The sequence below is a fragment of the Strix uralensis genome, chromosome 5, assembly GCF_047716275.1.
Source record: "Strix uralensis isolate ZFMK-TIS-50842 chromosome 5, bStrUra1, whole genome shotgun sequence".
Lineage (NCBI taxonomy): Eukaryota > Metazoa > Chordata > Aves > Strigiformes > Strigidae > Strix > Strix uralensis.
In genome coordinates, this window is record NC_133976.1 from 77571012 (window position 1) to 77589793 (window position 18782).

At 38.1% G+C, this 18782-nt stretch overlaps 1 protein-coding gene across 2 annotated transcripts in view; it reads left to right on the top strand.

The window, feature by feature from the left end:
- The window catches only part of TRIM24 (tripartite motif containing 24), a 67161-nt gene that overhangs the window by 18678 nt on the left and 29701 nt on the right, over positions 1-18782 (top strand). Inside the window, exons 2-3 of one of the 2 annotated variants that reach the window (XM_074871820.1) lie at positions 8273-8391; positions 16531-16678. In XM_074871820.1, the coding sequence (XP_074727921.1) occupies positions 8273-8391; positions 16531-16678 (267 nt within the window). Of the gene's footprint in view, positions 1-8272; positions 8392-15184; positions 15323-16530; positions 16679-18782 lie in introns of those variants that run through there. The other variant, XM_074871822.1, reaches the window with a different exon arrangement.

Consider the following 18782-nt stretch of genomic DNA (forward strand, 5'->3'; position numbering starts at 1 on the left):
CATGGTAGCATAAATCTTGTGCTGGCATGGGATAGAAATGAATGGGCAGGGGAGGCAGCATCGTTAGTTTTGTTAGCAACGTGGTGTCCAGGCCTGGGTCAAGCAGAGTCTGAATGTAAGGTTCTGCAACTGCTTGATTTTTATATGAATGGATGCTGCTGCTAAAAAGGGTGGGGGTCTTCCCCTCTACTCCTCCTGCTCAAGAGCCATGTGCTCTTGGTACAGCTGCATAAACACCTATCCTAGCATGAAGGAGTAGATGAAAATGTGAGATCTTATCACTTACCATCGTCATGATAATCATGATGGTGATCATGGAACTCCTCCCAAGTTAAGTAATATGTTTTCACCTGCCCATTAGAGCATTCTGGAAATGCTTGCTCCATCAAAAAAAAAAAAAAATAAAAATTGGGATTATTTTGACAAAAATAAACCTTGACATTTGAACGTCATTCTTCTGAGCAAGAACAAACAGGTAAGTATGCTTTTAAAATTTCACTTCCTGAAGTGGTTTCATGTTAGACACTTAACAGTTACAAACTGACACATTAGAAATACTTACCTACTGTCAAAGCTCAGTGGACTGCCTACCTGGACTTAGGTTCTCCCTCAGCTTGTGTCAGTGCACAGAGACAGGAAGAGAAGGTTTCAAGCCTCTCTTCCTTCTTGATAGACAATGGATTTCTTTGTTTTATACCTTTGAATGAAGATACTTATGTAATAATCAGTTATTAAGAGAGAGCAAACTATTCAATTCTTTGTTAGGATTCTTAAATTTGAAAATTTAAGCCCATGTAAAATGGGACTGTTTTCAGTGAAAGACGTTCTCATGTGTGTTATCTTCGCCCTTGCAGTGTTGCCTCTTTGAAGATTCAGTTAAGAACCTTACCTATTTCTAACAATACCTTTTTTTTGTGCTCTCTACTTCTTAAATGCTTTTTCTTTTCTGGTTCACATCCACTAAACCTTGCAGTGCTTCAGGCCCAAACACACTGGAGTTTTCAATTATTTTACAGATGAATCCTGTAGGTTTTTCTTGGTTCTCCTCCCCCCCTGCATTTGTCCCATTGTAATGGGCACTACAGGGCTGGAAGCAGTAGATTGCATTTGATGTGAATAATGCAGATTATTTCTGGTTAGAACCAGAAAAGAGGTTTCTTGTTAACCACTAGAGAAAATGAGGTTCTGTGGGATTGAATATTCTAAATTGGAAGGAAGGACGGCAAATCAGCTGACGACTGACTGAAGCTTGACAAAAGGTTGAGAGGGAACCATAGAGTTTGACACAAACAGGCAGTTGGGGAAGGGTAGGTCTAGTCAAAAATGAAACAACTGGCTGAAGGTCACTGGTTAACTACTGTAGCTGCTCTGGTGTGCTGGAGTCACTGCTGGATTAGTTTTGGTGTTTGTTTGCTTTAAACTGGAGGATGTAGATGATGGTAGGTGATTCTACTTCAGGCAATTTCAGGAAAATGTAAGGTCACCCTTGCCCAATTCCCCATCCCCCCACACTCTAAGGAAGAATAGGAAAGGTAGCTTGATCCAAACTTGTTTCCTCTTCTAAGTAATACTAGATCTGTTTTTCTCAGATATTCCCCGTGTCTCTAGAGTGTAGTGCAACAGCAGGCATTCTGAAAGGAAATGACATTAGAAATACCAAGTGTCAACTCCTTATTTCTGGCAATTTGCTATCATAGCAAGTCTTCTTTCAGAGAATATTCAGGAAGAGAAATTACTTTGTTCACTAAAAAGTAGCCTGATCTTGGAAGCCCCCTAACTATATTGTTCAATTCACACACAAATATGTCAAAGCTCTTTGCTGATTGGGTCAAGAGTTAGTTGAGCATCAGAACATTAATGTGGAATTAGAGGTCCTCCTTACCCCCAGTTTAATCAGGTTAAATGGTAAAGCCCTTACCATCCAGGAATGTGCTCAACCTGAACAGTGTTAACCCAAATGCTAACCTGAATCTGATGCTGTTTCTGATGCTGCTGCATTATAATTGCTCTGACAGTGCTTATTTAAAGATACGGGGTTTTTCTCTCTTGTGAAAATACTAGATTTGGGCTGACTTGGTACTATACTTGAAGAATATAGACTTGGTATAGCAAATATCAATTGCAGAAGTAATTTTTGGATTAGTGAAACTTCATTATATTATCCCACAGTGTGTAGATTAATACTGTTCTGTGCTGCAGCTTGCTAGATTTTTTTTCTTCCCTTTTGCCCTCATTCTTTTTAGCAAAACTGGGTATTTGGGGGAAGGGGATAATGAACAGCAAATAGTTTGGGGATTTTTTTTTCCCCCTCTTTAAAACAATAATGTAGTTTTTGTTTTGATGACAAAGTGTGCTTCTATAGTTTCATTAGAGGATGAATTATTTTCCTTACCAATTTATATAAGGAAATTAACTAAATGGCTTTTAATATCTTGCTACTCAGAATTTGAATCTTCTTGAACGGGCCATAGTATAATAGCTAGGGTTCCCAACTTTGAAAGCACTGAAGTGAATTGTGGCACAATTCAGGAAGCAGGCGTCTTGAAACAAGAGGAAGGAAATGTTGGCATTAAGATGAAGGATGGTTAGAAAGCTGATGCAGGACTGCTTCCAAACTTAACACTTTAAAAAAAAAAAAGTTTGATTCATTGTAGCACTAGGGAAGTGTCTAGCAGAGGAGCGCAATGGAGGTAATAAATTAATCTCTGAATTGTTAATTAAGGAATTGCATTCTATGCATGCTTAAGGAACAATTTAAAATAATTAAATGCTTATGAGGAAAAAAGGTGTACCAATGAACATTAAAATCAAATACATACATGGAATGCAGTAAGAAAATGTTGGGGCTATATTAATGTGCCTTTGTATTGTATTCCTTCTTTCTGTACGTTATTGTAACTATTTGACGAAGTATGAGCAGAAATGTCTTTGGAAAATATAATTGTCCTTTTGGTTGTTCAAAAAAAGTTAAGAGTTAATTGCTTACCACAGCACCTGTTGGCTTGTTAGCAAAAAGCTTATATGTGTGCTCCTGTGTTTGTTTCAGCCATCTGTCTTAATGCTATTTGTCAGTTATGACTTTAAACCAACTTGAATTCTTATGCACCAAAAGAAGTCAAACTCCTGTAGCATGTCTATTAGTAGTCTGGGGAGAGCAGTAATCCTTAGCGTGCAGTGTTGTGTCCTGTTACTACCACAGGACCTAGGAGGGGATACTTGTCCGTGGTCTCAGTTAAGCCTTTTGTATCGGAAAACTGGATGAGGAAAAAAGGGTTTCAAACCATGTCTGTGATTCCTTTATCAAATCATCACTGTACATACAAAGCATACTATAATATGATTTGAGATAGTAGGAATAATCTATTAAAACTGACAAGTGATTAATATGTTGATATTTATTGTACACAGTTTCCGTTTTTATTGTTGATACCAAAACACTCTAGCATGCATCTATCTGAGTTTTCCTACTATCTTTTAAATAAAATTTCTCTTACATTGCTGTCATATATGGCATCATCTAGTAGACTAGTCTGAGGACAGTGACACTCAGTACACTTCAGAGTCCTTTTTACTTGGGAAAAGGAAGAAGTGTAAGATCTACATCGTTAGCAATATTCTAAACTGGATTAAACCTCTAAAGTGGTACAGATACTGTATTTGGCACGAGGTTATGTATTCTCTACACCTCTATAAGGTTGCAACATGACAGAGCACTGTCTTCTCCCTGTAAAACCTGTGAAGTTACATACACACCAGCATCTCTTTTAGATCTACTTCACTTCTCTTGTCAACTAAGTTAGAATTTGAGTTTAAAACATTTAGCTTTAAAAAAGGCAAACAACAGAACCTCAAAAACAACCAAAAATGCAAACAAACCAAACCCCAGAGCCATTAAGGTCTGTCTCTTAAGACTTATGGTGTGGTGGATTAACCTTGGCTGGCTGCCAGAGGCCTACCAAGCTGTTCTCTCTCCTCCCCTTCAATGGGACAAAGACAGGGAGATTGCTTGTCCCTTGCCATTATGGGCAAAACAGATTCAACATGAAAAAGATTAATGCGTTGCCAATTAAATAGATTTGGAGGGTGAGAAACAAAAATCAACTAAGAAAAACCAACCACCCCCTGACACCCCTCTTCGACTTCACTCCTTCATTCCTGACTTCACCTCCTTCCTTACTCGAGGGGTGGAGCGTGGATGGGGAATGGGGGTTGTGGTCAGTTTGTAACAGTCTCCCTCTCTGCTGCTGTATCTTGTTCCCTGCTCTGGTGTGGGGTCCCTCCCATGGGATACAGTCCTTCAGGAACAGGGTGCTCCAGTGTGTGTCCCCTACAGGCCACAGTTTCTGCCAGAAAACCTGCTCCTGCATGGGCACCTCTCCATGGGACGCAGCTCCTGCCAGGAACCTGCTCCAGCATGGACTTTCCACAGACTGCAGCTTCCTTCAGGGCATATCCCCACCTGCTGCGGTGTGGACACCTGCTCTAATACGGTCTTCCGTGCGCTGCAGGGGGACAATCTGTTTCACCATGGTCTGCTGCAGGGGAATCTCTGCTCTGGCACCTGGAGCACCTCCTCCCCCTCTGTTTTCACTGACCTAGGTATCTGCAGGGCTGTTTCTCTCACCTTTTTCTTACTCTCTCCCAGCTGCTGTTGCACAGCATTTTTTTTATCCTTTCTTAAACACGTACACAAGAGGTGCCAACCAGCATTGCTGATGGGTTCAGCTTTGGCCAGCTTGGAGCTGGCTGGAATTGGCTCTGTCTGACATGGGGGCAGCCCCCTGTGTCGTCTTACAGAGGCCACCCATGCAGCTCCGTCTTGCCCCCCATTACCAAAATCTGGACATGTAAGCCCAATGCACCATGTTACCGGACCAAATACTATTCTAAAAGAGGACTCTGCACATAAAAAAAATTAAATGTTATATGTCATCTTCAGAAGCAGATACTGAACAAATCCAGTAACTTTCCTGTTCCCAATATTTCTTGTTTATAACACTCTGCAGCTTGGTGTTTACAGGTGCGTGGTGCTCAGGTTGTGCTGATGTGTTTTGGGCTGTAAGCAACATAAATAACATGAAATTACTCAAATCCCATTGGATCTGTGATAGCTGACAATTGTAAAATTTATGTTGGATGAAGGGCTGAAAATTTTGCTTGGCCTATGTGTAGTTTTATGATTTTACACAAATTGCTGAATTCTGTAACTAGTATTGCAAAGTAAGAATTTACTTCAAAATTGCTGTTTCCAAATAAAACTTTAGTACTTAATTATGACAGGTAACTCTGATAATGTCAGTAGAAATGCTAATGTTGAAACAGTGATACTTTTTCCATGAGGTTTGCTGAATTAGAGTGTGTGTTTTCACTTGAACGTAATCAGTGTTCTTTTTTTTAACCTTGAGTACATTGGTTTTGTATTTATCTGTGTTTTCCATTTAATTCCAAAATAATAATTGTTTTTCCTCTTCTGCCTCTGTTTTCCCATAGGAAGCTCAGAATTCTGGGTTCATTGTAAACCATATTTTTCCTTCCCAGTAACTTAGTGTCTCTCTTAATTATGTGAGTTCTGGTGGCCTGCTAGCTCCTCACCATGTTCTGCAGGACTGTGTGGTGATTATATTGTGTGCTCCACTGTACTATTTGTTTACTGATAAGGAGCACAGGTAGAAATGCCAGTGCTGATGTGCAGCTCATCTGTGTGAGAGTGTCTCTGAGGTGTCTGCACTGAAGTTCTGAAATAAACCTGTGTGATTCATTAGCTACTGTTATTTGCCATGACCCTTTTGTTTCAAATGCAGCACGCATTAAAAAACATGTACAGATCACTCTGCTTGCACCTTCCATTTCCCACATGGAGAGTGGAGAGGAAAAGAACACACGTGGTTTATATTGTTCAGTACATTACTGAAAGAACCTTGGATACTTTAAGAATAGTAGATAAGGACCTGAAAGGAATGTTGCCTGGCTGATTGGTGTTTTACATTTTGTGCCAAAAAGGCCTGTGTTTCCAGCTGTGCCGGTGTAACTGGGCTTGTAACAGTTACACTGAGATCATGATACTAGCTGTTCTCACTTAAATCCAGGGTCCAGAAGTTGGTTAAACCTGGACTAAAACTGATTTGTGTAGCAGTCATCAATCCAGGGTTATAATAAAAGCAAATTTACCTACACACAGTTCCAGAAGAAAACCTTGATTTAAACCTAGACACTGTAAGGAATTCTAGAAAAAAAGTCTCCAGAGGATTTTGGGAGGTTTGGGCAGTGTTCCTTTTCTCCTTCTCCCATCTCAGTCTAGAGTTTGTAAGTGATCTCTTGAACAGGTAGTTGGCAGTATTCTGTTAGTGAAAATGAAAATGGAATGTTTGCTTTACATTAGCATGCTTCTTAACTTGTCCCCTGCCCTGTCCTTGCCTGCCATGTTTTCAATTCAAACTGATTTATAAACTTAGTTTAATACAACGGATCTGTTTCTGTGGTTCCATGTTTAATCTTCAGTGGAGGTGTTGGCCCCTTTCCATCCTTGTACTGCTTCTTATGTTGCTACAGTGTAAGCATTTGGTCAGTGAAGCAGATCCGGGGGCTGAAGGTGAAGCTTAGGGTAGCAGGAGAAATACATCCGTGTCTGAATTGGTCTGTCAGTCTCATTCTCTGCCTATACCCCACTCCCAAACACTTGCAAAGACCGTCTCAGTCACTTGTGCTGGCCCAAGCACTACACTTCGTTGGGACAAGAATGAGCAGCAAGGGAACAGAGGGCAGTTTGTAATTGGCATGTTGAAAAATGTAAAAAGTAGTCTCTTTCAGCACGTGTGTAGCTTGAGTATTAGGAGATTTGACTGCTCTTGACTGTGGTAAATTGATTTGCTTAATAAAAGGAGAAATTCAGTACTTGGAGTTCTATTAACTACCTGACATACCAGAATTGGTTTTCTTAATTATCCTTCATGATGGTGGTATAAAAAAATATTACAAAAGCTTTAGCCAAAATATAGGAAGCTGCACAAATATGTCTTGAAATGCAGACTGGCAAAATTGCAGTTGTAATAAACACAGGGTTAGCATCATATAGCCTTTTAGATGAAAGTGAAATGCCTTGCACACAAGTGGAAAACTGCTGGATAAATTTCCAGAATGAAGAGCTAATTTAGTAAAACTGGTGGACTTTTATTAGAGAACTGCTTTATGGTAGATTGGCCAGTTGAACCTGTAGCATGTTTTGGAAGAACATTATGAAGAAGTTACCTAAATCTTGAATGAAGCACTTACAGTAAGGAATTAAGTTCTTCTGCAGAAAGCAAAATATTTAATAGTTTCTGTACTTCTACGTTTTATTGTAAAAGTGAAGCAGGAACAGAAATAAGATTATGCTGGTTTAGTTAAATATGCAACTGCTGAATTATATACTGGTGTTAAATTCTTTGAGTTAAACAGTGCCTCTGATCTTCTCTAAGGCCCTAAAATCATGCCTCTTCAAACGGCAGCTGTAGGTCTAGAATCTCTCTGTGTGGACTCACCTGACTTCTACTGTAGGCTTTGCATCCACATCCTAAGTGTTTAATTCAATCTAACGTAGTTTCAATTATTTTCTTCTTTTGGTGGTAATGACTGTGATAATTTTATTGAAGCAAGATGTTAATGCTTAGCATTTTAGCGATTTTTTTTTTTTTTTTTTTTTTTTTTTCCCCCCTGGATGATAAACAACCCTCACATTTCAGTCTAGTCTACTCACTGTTGAACCCTCAGTTTTGAATTTGACTTTGTCCTTTTTATTCTCTTGAGAAAACTATTGTTTAACTCTTTGAATTACTGATTCTCAGCTCTTTCTTCGACCAGAAGTCCAAGTATATTACTGTCTTAGAATTGTTCCCCAGTGTGCTGGCGTGTATGTGTGTGTCTGTAATACTGCTCAATGTCACTAATTAATACTGCACTTTAATAAATGTTTACTTTAATCCATTTTATAACAACAAATTGTCAATGGAAATACATTCTCTTTAGAGAGAATTCTGTAAGATTAGGGCAAATTCTTTATAGGATTGAAAGAAAAAGGTGCTTGACCTTGTTTGAAAAAAATACACTACCAGGGAATAACAGGTAAATGGTTGCTTCAGTGGTAAATGAGAATTAACTTCTTGTTTCTCACACGTTATTGACAAGAAAGTACTAAAACATCCTTTCAAAGTATTTATCCTTACAAGATGTCTTTGAAGTTGTTTGATAAATTTCAAGTTGTGCAAGCATAATCAGATATTTTGTTTTTTCCCCCCAGTTGGTGTTATCCGTTGTCCAATTTGTGGTCAGGAGTGTGCAGAGAGACACATCATAGATAACTTTTTTGTGAAGGATACCACAGAGGTTCCCAGTAGCACAGTAGAAAAATCAAATCAGGTAAGTGCATTAACATGTAATTAAGTTAACACCTTTTTGATGTGTATGCATATTCTTGCCTTCTTGCTGTGTGGCCTTTTTGCTGATCATATGCAGAAAAAGACTTCAAGTACTTAGTTATCACATAGGGTAGCTACTGTAGAAAATCAGTTAAAATTGATTAAAATGCTGTGAAGAAGAGGATTATCTTATTCTAAACTTCTTAATTGTTGGTATAAAATTGCATCATGATAGCAAAAGATAAAAGTAAGTAATAGGTGTTAGAATGGGAATTTCTACACTTTGGACAGGGCACTTGAAGCACTCTTTGAGACAGAGACTTAACAACGCTATGCTAAGATATCTCAATTCTCTAGTTAAATCACCAACTTTTCTTAGCACTGACGAAACATGGTGCTAAAGAGCTGGAGTGCATTTACCAAGCAAGAGGCTCAAACTTCTAACTGGGGAAGATTGTATGTTGTAGGGGTTTCTTGTTTATTTTCCTTCTGTAGGCTGCCCTCTTCTTTCTTTTGCAATCAAATAACCATCACATAAACCAAAACCTGCTTATCTGGAAGAATAGTAATACTGGTGGGGTTTTTTTCCCTCATGGTGTTTTTTCAGGAGCAAAATACTAGTGTGGAAGCAGTACCAAATGAATAATTGCATCTGTGGAGGACAACAGTTTAGCAATCCCTGGTATGAAAGTATTGCATAGTTTTTAGCTAGTAAAAGAGTATCTCAAGTATCTCTTTACTCATAAACTTTTTATTAAACTCCAGGAACTTTTTGTAAATACTTCAACCTCTTTATATGTTGTTGCATTCTTCATAATAACAGTACAAAAAGGTTACTATGTCAATGTGCCTTTCATTTTAAGCTCATCCCCTAACATTTGAATGGTGGTCTCCTTTATTTTGAAAATGCCTGGTTTTTGCTTTCTGTTTTAGGGACCTGTATCATTGGCTCTTGATGCATTTGTTTTGGGGGCAGCTTCTCAGAGGTCTTTTATTGCATAGTCTGTTTCAAAGCTTAGCTGAAATCTGTGCTTACATATGTGAATAGGTATGTCTCTCAAGAACAGATGAAAGTACCCAGTCAAGTTTGTGATACCAGCTCACTGACTACTAAAGGTGTAAATGTTGTCATCATCTCTGTGGAAGAGGAATTAATTTATCTCTCAAACCATTAAACTCTTCAGTTTATAAGGAATTTTGCAACTGGATTTCTGAGAAATGATAGACCTTACCAGAAACTGAAATTTAGTTGGGAGTCTCTGGAAGTATAAGCAGTGTGTCAGTGTTCTCTTAATGTAGGATACTTTGAAGCTTGCTTTTTTGCTGTTTGTGTGGGGATTATTCCTCCCTCCCTCCAGTGTTGCAGGGAAACATCTGAGTTTCAGAAATGGTTGTGAGATTTACGCAAAGTCTTTCAATACTCTACCAGTAAGACTGAAAAAATCAATAGTCCCTGTTGCATTGAAAATTTTATCATGATAATTTTTTTAGTGGCTTTAATTAGGAAGAGAAGTGGGATAACAAATAACTTTGTAATGTAGATTTCCTGAATTGGGGGGGGGGGGGGGGTGGGTGGGTGGGTGTGGGGCTGTGCCATAACCTCTGTTTAGCTGTACAACAAGTTCTCTAAGATATTGCTTTGGGGAGTGGTGATAGATGTAGCATTTTTTTGCTGGGTTTAGTGACAAAGTTTTGTGTTTTTTTTTTTTTCCCCACCCTCCTCTCTTTACCCCCAAAACTTTTTCCAGCTTTCTGTGAAAGTTAAGTGGGGAGTTGAGGCTTTTGAGACTTGGATAAGGAACTGAATACTCAATAAGCACTCTTTATATTCTTGAGGTTGGCCATAATCATGAAAAATTGTGTGTACTTCAATAGGTCATAGGGTATGAAAAGTTGGAGTATCCACCAAACTTGGTGATGTCAGGATAAGTCAGGGACTTCCTTGGAACTGAGGGAGATATCTTTTGTTTGCCTTCCAATCTTGATCTGCTGGAGAGCGATACAGGGAATTCTGTGTATTTCAGCACCTGGTTTGGAATTGCCCATTGTTGAGTGGTGTGATCAGGTTTCAGGGAGGTTCTTCAAAGCATTTCTGTTTCCTTAAGTTCCCTTCTCAGATTTCTATCTTACTCTTCCATTGCATATTTGTTTCTCTCTCTGTAACAAAAACCAACAGGCTTGCAGTTCAGAAAGCATTTCTGTTCCTCAGCTAAGTTCTCTGACTGAACTCAGCATACTTTCTGCAGCAGTTGAAGGTAAACTGGCAGACTTTGTTGATCCAGCATAGTAGTACATTCATGTGCTTTTCTGCTGACTTTTTTTTAAAAAATGGAGCTAGATGTTTTGTTAGATGGCCGCTAAGTGAGCGTGTGCCTTACTCTTGAAAATGAATGATGTGCAGTTTTGTTTTGTTTAATAGATTAATTTTGGTATGATAATGAAGCTTTTCTGGACATTCCTTTGTACTTTGACATTAAAGCCATAAGAAAAAGCTACACCATTCTATAAAGTTGTCTGTTGTGGAACAGCGAAGTTAACTTGATAATAGTTAAACAGATCAGTGTCCTGTTCAAGGGGGAATATTATGAGGTTTAAGTATGATATATCCTTCTAATAGGCCTGTCTTGTTTTGCCTTTGAAGGAGCAAAAGGAAAAGAAAGAAAAATTGCCAGCAGCAACATAGGCAACAGATCAGAGGAATTAAAGTGGAAAAGATATTGAGACTTGCAGGATATATTGGATCAGAGATCGTTCAAATTCTGTAAAAAACTTTGGCTATTTTATACAAATTTTCTACTGAGATGGTTAGTTAGGCTTTGATAGTTCATCAGTTTTAGCAGGATGTTTAAGAAATTAGAATTAGAGTCAAGCCATGGGTCCTGTGCAAGTTATGTTGTGGCTTAGAACCACTGGTCCGTGTCTATGACTAGCCTGTATATGTGTGTTGTCAGGAAGGACTGTCCAAGAAACTCTCTGAGCATCCAGGGATCAGGTTAGGAAGGCCAAAGCCCTGATAGAATTAAATCTGGCCAGACACATCAAGGGCAACAAGAAAAGCTTCTATAGGTACGTTGATAATAAAGAAGACTAGGGAAAATGTGGGCCCTCTCTGGAAGGAAATGGGAGACCTGGTTACCTGGGATATGGAGAAGGCTGAGGTATACTCAATGCCTCTTTTGTCTCATTCTTCACTACCAAGGACTCCAGCCATACCGCCCAAGACAAAAAAGGCAAAGGCACGGACTGGGAGAATGAAGAACCTGCCACCTGTACCAGGTCAGGTTTGAGACCATCTAAGGAACCTGAGGATGCACAAGTCCATGGGACCTAATGAGATGCATCTGCAGGTCCTGAGGGAACTGGCAGATGAAGTGGCTAAGCCACTATCCATCATATTTCAGAGGTTATGGCAGGGTGGTGAAGCTCCTGCTGACTGGAAAAGGGAAAACATAACCACCATTTTTAAAAATGGAAAAAAGGAAGACCTGGGGAACTACAGGCCAGTCAGTCTCTCCTCTGTGCCCAGCAAGATGGAGCGGATCCTTCTGGAAACTGTGCTAGGGCACATGACAAATAAGGAGATGATTGGTTATGTTTCCCCTTTTCCAGTCAGCAGGAGCTTCAGCAGACTGCCACAACTTCTGAAATATGATGGATAGTGGCTTAGCTACTTCATCTGTCAGTTCCCTCAGGACTCGTGGATGCATCTTACCAGGTCCCATGGGCTTGTGCACCTTCATTAGATGGTCTCAAACCTGATCTTCTGCTACAGGTGGCAGTTCTGGAAACTAGGACATAAATACTTCAAAGCAGCACATCCTTTATAATTTTTTTCGCATTACGATTTATTGAAAGTCTTGACAAAGTTATTGGATGCTGAAGAGAAGTTTGAAAATAAAATTTAATTATAATTGATTCATAAGAGGGAACGGAAAGGGGCTTCAAACCTAAGATGTTACTGAAGGAAATGCTAAATTTGAATAAGACTAAAGGATAGACAAGTGAGGGAAATTTAGGAACTTAACAAGAAAATTGTTTAACATGTGTGTAAAGCCATGAAAGTGAAAATGAGAAGTGTGAGATTGATGCAAAAGAGAAGATCATAGTGATAACACTGATGTTGCAGCATATTGAGCCTGTAGTGCATTTTAGTCTTGGTTCTAATTCTCAGCTTCTGTGTCCAAAAGAGAACACCTGTAAAAATATTTTTTGATAGTAAGAACACTTTCTGCATCTGTACCAGTTACTGACCTGAGAGTTTTAAATGTAGTAGGAATGAAAAACAGTTGGAGTTTATGTGAGATATAGAAAGTGTAGTAACAAAACAAGGAGTTTAGATCTGGATACTAAGACAGCAAGTCTGACTGGCATAATAGAGGGATTAATGACAATTTAAAACAAAAAGTTTCTCTAATTTTGTATGATGCCAGAATAGTGACTATGTATTCTCCCAAAAAGAACTAGTATGCTAAATAGCTTATCAAAGCTGTAGCCATCGCCAAAACGTCTGTGAAAGCCACTGGTTTAGGGCAGTGGGAATAGACTCAAGAAGAGTCACAATATAGTTTTGTTGTGCTTCAAAGAGAGGCAGCTGTTGATGGGATGTTGGGGAAAGGAGGATGTGTCGATTAGGGTTCATGCATTTTGAGATAACCGGCATGTGGTGTGTATTTGGAGTTACACACAGGCAAGAATGTCCCAAAAGACAGGTGCTGTCTTTGGTGATTTTGTATGTGCCAAGAGATGGTTATATAACTATTAGTGTCAATGTTTTTTGAATCCAATAGGTGGAATTGCATTTAATTTACACTGGTGAAGTTTGGAACATTAGTTCACTGAATAATCCTGTGGACTACTGTGCTCTCTTCCTTTGAGACTTGGAAACCTTTGCTTGCTGATTTAATCTCTTTAATACTCAAAGTATATTTAATTGAAAGAGTGGTTAGTCACTACAATAGCTGAGAAGACATCTTTATTACCTCAACTCTTGCATGTAAATCTGTTTTCAAGTAAATATACAAGCTTTTACAACAGAAAAAATAGTATTTACCTGCAACATGCTGAGTAATTTCAGCTTTGATTAAATTTGAATGAAGGCTGAATGAACACTTCCTGGGGTTATAAATACTAAAGCTAGTAACTGAATTAAATATAATTACAAGGAAAACTCAATTAAAAATAAATATCTGTCTAACCATAATAAAGGCTTACAGGTTAACTAGGGAGAGTTTTCTTTGAAATCACTGAAGCACTGCTTGTATGACTCACAAAAATAAGAGTGAAATAAGTTTTAGGTTTTGTAAGAATATAGCAAATACTTCCAGTAATTGTACTTCCGTGTACTTAAGCTATATGACTTATTCTAATAACTAGGAGTTCTAGCAAAATCCAAGCTATATCTGAAAATGCAGATTTCAAATAAGAAGTGGGTAGTAGCAGATCTAGTTTCTATGCAGAAGGCGTAGCTATTTTGACAGTATGATTTCTGATGTCTATGAAAAATTTTAGAAATCTATCTCTTCCATTTGGTGGCTTTGAAGAGTATAAAGTTGGAATATATAGTTTTGGCACTAAAAAGGAGGAGTTTCAGTTCATTTGGCAGCACCTGATTATTGGTTATTAAATCACAATCTCCATCTCATTCCAACTATTAACAAGTCAAGCCAGATAAAAAAATACTAAAGCATATTAAAAAAAGAAAATAGACAAAGATTTTGGAACCTAGGAGGAGTGAATAACTTCAGAAATCCTTTGAACTTACTTAAATGCCCTGGCACGTAGCAGGTTTATCTGCCTAAGTTTGCTAAAGGTGACCTGGAAAGGCTGTTGTGGCTGGGTTTTTTCTGTTCTGTGGAGTTTTTGGTTGGTTTGGGTTTTTTTAAATTGGGTTTCTGCCTTTTTGTTTCTTTTCTTTTTTTTGTGTCTGTGTTTTGCTTCTTAATGCCTGAAAGACTCTTTTGTTGCTTTTTCTTTTGTTTATTTTGTTTTCACTGTTGGGTTTTTTACACTAGAAGAACAAATATCCAAGAAATTCTCCACTCGAACTTGCAGAAACACCTCTGGGTATCTGACGGCATAGCACGATTGTACCTCTCTGGTGACAGACTGATTTTAAAACGTTTTTCTTGTCCTGAAGTAGTTCACTGCCCAGTCAGCAGTGCTGATGTAACTGATCGTTGGGATACAGTGATGCAATCAATCTGGTTTTACACCACAGTCTTGCAGAGGGTTGCATTGGCACACAACTGGCAAAGGAGACAACTGGCAGAGACAACTGACAAAGAAAGAGGGAGGGAATTTCTTTCATGGGAGTTTCTGCCAGAGAAAAATGTAACATTGAAGTAGTGCCTTAGTGATATTTGCTTGTTCCAATCTGTTTTTCAAGAAGCTGTGCTGAGTCTTTAAGAATACTTCTTTTTTTTTGCAAAATGTCATTGAAATTAAGGGTTAAGAGCAAGTAAAAATTTTCAATTTCCTGATTACAATTCACTTCCTTTTATTGTTTTACTTCCATTTTCTTGACTTTTTTTATGATGTCCTGATTTTGATATTTCTCAGTAGTCAACTAGTCTGGATAGGATTAGAATTTTTATTGTTAAGAGGGGGAAGAAAAAGAAAAACCAAACAGAAGATAAAAAATTTTAAGAAGTTTTTTAAAAATAAAGCTTTCAGGCCTCCTTTTTGTAAAGAAATGGAAAAAGGGGCACAAGCCCTATTTTTTCTCCTTTGCAGGTCACCTTTAATGAAAAGGAACTGCTTCAAACTCCAAGTGACAACAAGAGGGGTCAACAACCCTTGTGTTGTAACTTCATTTCTCAGAAGATATTTGCTTTGGGAGGCAACATGATCCAGAAGAATAAGCACAGCATTGGGAATCTGGAACTCCTATGTTCAAATTCCAGTTCTGTCAGTAACTTGCTATGTGGCCTAAGGCAAGTTTTGTGCTAATTTTCCTCTTTTTTTTGAAGGGGAAACTGGGACATAGTTCTACATATATATTATCTATCTGCATAGGATGTATTGGCTTCCTCCTTAAGTTAATCTATATTTACCTTGTGCGGGTGCAGAAGCTGGATTTTTTTTTTTTAATCAAACTGAAAAATAAACTAAAATCTAAAATTTTAACCTTGTTGCTCCTGCTAGCAGAATTCTATCACTGTGATGTGTAGGATATAGCAGTCTTCAGACATCCTGATGCTTTTGTTTGCAGCAGTGCTAAATGTTGATGGAAACGGATGGTCGTTACCTAAACAAGTATCTGCATAAGCATGTTCGCTATTTTTGCCACCAAAAACCCCTTTAAGATATGACTACAGAGGTATTGTAGAAGAGGAGTTAAAAATGAAATGATGTAATGAACATTTGAAGTGGTGTTTGTGTGTCATTCGTAGTTTTCAACATGTTGTTCAAATTGTGGATCCATAGGAATTTTTTCTTGTTTGTGTATTGACTCTGTGCAGAGAGGTTTTGGTCTGCCATCAGGTTTGTTTTCCTTAATTAAAATTTTTTTCTAGATCTCTTGGATGTAGTCCAGAGAGCCCCAGGAATTAACAGGCTGCAGTTTAAAAATTAGTATACACTGGTTGTAAATATGTTCTAGAGTAGCTTTACTGATAAGCTTAACTGGAATGCTATCTTTTAAGTGGTGTTGCAGAGATTCTTGAGAGGAACCTGCTGTTCGATACTGTGTGCACTTCCTGAAACTCTAAGCAGGTGAACAGAAGCTAAAATTAAAGCTTCTGTGTGAACTGAGGGAAGCTTCTAAAATCGGAGAAGTTCTGATCATGTTCTGTCTTTAGTAAATATTTCACAAGAGCATATTGTATATAGTAAACATCATATGGCTTCTAAGGGTGCAGTTTTGGTCAGGAAGTAATGATTTGACTTTTATAATGTCAGATAAAGGTTTTAGAGTAACACTGACAAAATGACCACTTTCTTTGAAAAGTCACATTCAATTACTCTTATGCAGTAGTTATTTATAGTGTTCCTGTACCTCAGGCAGTTTTCCATTCTCATTTCACTGTTTTCAGAAAACTGTAAAAGTGCACTGATGATGCACATAATACAAGCGGTGAACAGTAGCTTGTATGTATATTCCATATTTATTTTAACAGCTACCTTTTCTTCCTCATGTCAGGTCTGCACAAGCTGTGAAGACAATGCAGAAGCTAATGGTTTTTGTGTGGAATGTGTGGAATGGTTGTGCAAGACCTGCATCAGAGCTCACCAGAGGGTTAAATTCACAAAGGATCATACTGTAAGACAGAAAGAGGAAGTATCTCCAGGTAACACACTTGATTTATAATTTCACAAAGAATGTGTGCCTGCATTGGAGAACTATTAGACCACCATATTTCTTTCTGAAGTGATAAATTTCAAAAATTGTTTTCCTTAATCCTAGTAAATGTAAAAGGACAGAGTCATCATGATATAACCCTTTGGTGCATATGAATTAGTGGAACTATGTTATTTTTCATTGATGAAGGCTGCAACAATTTGAACGAATTCTGGTGTTTCTCTGGCTGCTCTCCATCTAAGTGGATCTCTTCAGTGATCCAGCTAACAAAAGAAAAAACTTTATTTTAAGCACTAGATGCATTAGAACATAGCTACTGAAAAGGGAAACTTCTTTGTCATGGCTGGGGATATGACAGCTGTTTTTCTGTCAGATATGCTGCATAATGCCAAGAAACCCTACAGATTGGTATTTCATGCGATTTTTATGCAACGTGTTTTAGACTAATAAATAACGCATAGATTTTACCTTTCACCTGGAATGATTGCAAATTATTGTCTAGACTTTAGAGATCAGCTGCAGAAAATACTTCTTTATGCGTTTGGCTCCCCTAGTTTTTCTAGAGGTTTACCTAGATGGTTTATTTGAACTTTGTTGTACACTGCAGCAAAAGGAGCACCTATAGACTATATTTTTTCAGCGCTCTGTGTTAGCAGTAAAGTGTGCCAGAATTCAGGTTTTGGCTAAGTATATTTTAAGTTTGAAATGTTTTGCCTTAAAAATTAAAGGGAAGTATGTTATAAATTAGGGTGGTTTTTTCCTCAGTAGGATCTATGATAATTCAGGTTGGAAGGGACCTCAGGAGATCATCTACGCCAGCCTCCTGCTTAAAGCAGTCAGCTGTGTGATCAGATAAAGTTGCTCAGGGCTTTATCCTTTTGGGCCTTGAGACCAACAAGGATGGACTTGGTGTACAGTACAGCCTCTCTGAGAAATCTTGACTATGCTCATGGTAAAAAAGGTTGTACTTTCATTTATTACGAACCTCTTTTGTTTCAGTTTATGCCCATTGTGTCTTCTCTTTTAGTGACATTGTAGGGCAATTACAAATATAATAGGATGCTGACAAACATTCTATCAGTTTGATAAGTCCTTTGGACTGGAATGATTTATCTTGTAAATATATAAAATACTGTTATAAGTTATTATATATTATTATAAAGGTATGTATTATATACTTATTTTAATTCCACCATACCTAGTCCTGTGAATTTTATATATAATGTGGGCTTTCACTTCTGTAATCTTTGTTGCTCAAAGGGTAGCGTCCAGTATGATACTTTCAAGATATACACTATATTCTGTATCCCACTTTCAGATGCAGTTGATGAAAAGTCAGTATTGAGTGTACTTTCAGGAGAGGGCAAAAGTAGTAGGTAAAAGTGTCTGACCCTTACGCTGAACAACTTGGTGGTAGGAATGTTCTCTTGCAGTCAGGCCTCCTGAGTCTGCTGGTCAGTTTTTGAAGAATTGTGACTGAAGGATACAAATTTGAAAATAACTTCTTCCAGGTTTCATGAAAATAAGTAAATGAATGGATGTGGAAAAGAGACCTTATTGATCCGCAGTGAAGGATAGGCTGCATTGTGAAGCCAGTTTTCATTACAGGCTACACAATCCTCATGGACTCAAATGTCCAACGTAACTCATAAGAAATGAAGCTTTGTCAGTTAAATTGTTTAAAGAACAGATTTAATTTTTATCATCTGGTGGTGTTTCCTACGCTCTCTGGTATTTGTTCACTAGAAACTGAAGTGAGACCTTTCACCCATTTAGAATGGGGTCCTGAAGGGATGTTATATTCTGGTTGTTATATTCTGTATGTTTTACACTTTTGAATGCCTGTGTCTTGATACCCTCAAACCCCCTTTCACTCATTTGACTGAGAAAGAAGACAGAACAACAAATTAAATCAGCAATCTCCTCATTTCCATTTAAGAAAGGAGCTTGCTGGTTGTGCAATGTCTTTTGCAACTGCAACAATGCTGGCTACTTCTTTTGTAAATAGTTTTGTGGGGCCGTAATAAGTTATAGTAAACTAGGTTCTAGACATTTTCTATGAGAGAGGGTGTTAGCTCCATGCTTGATCAAGA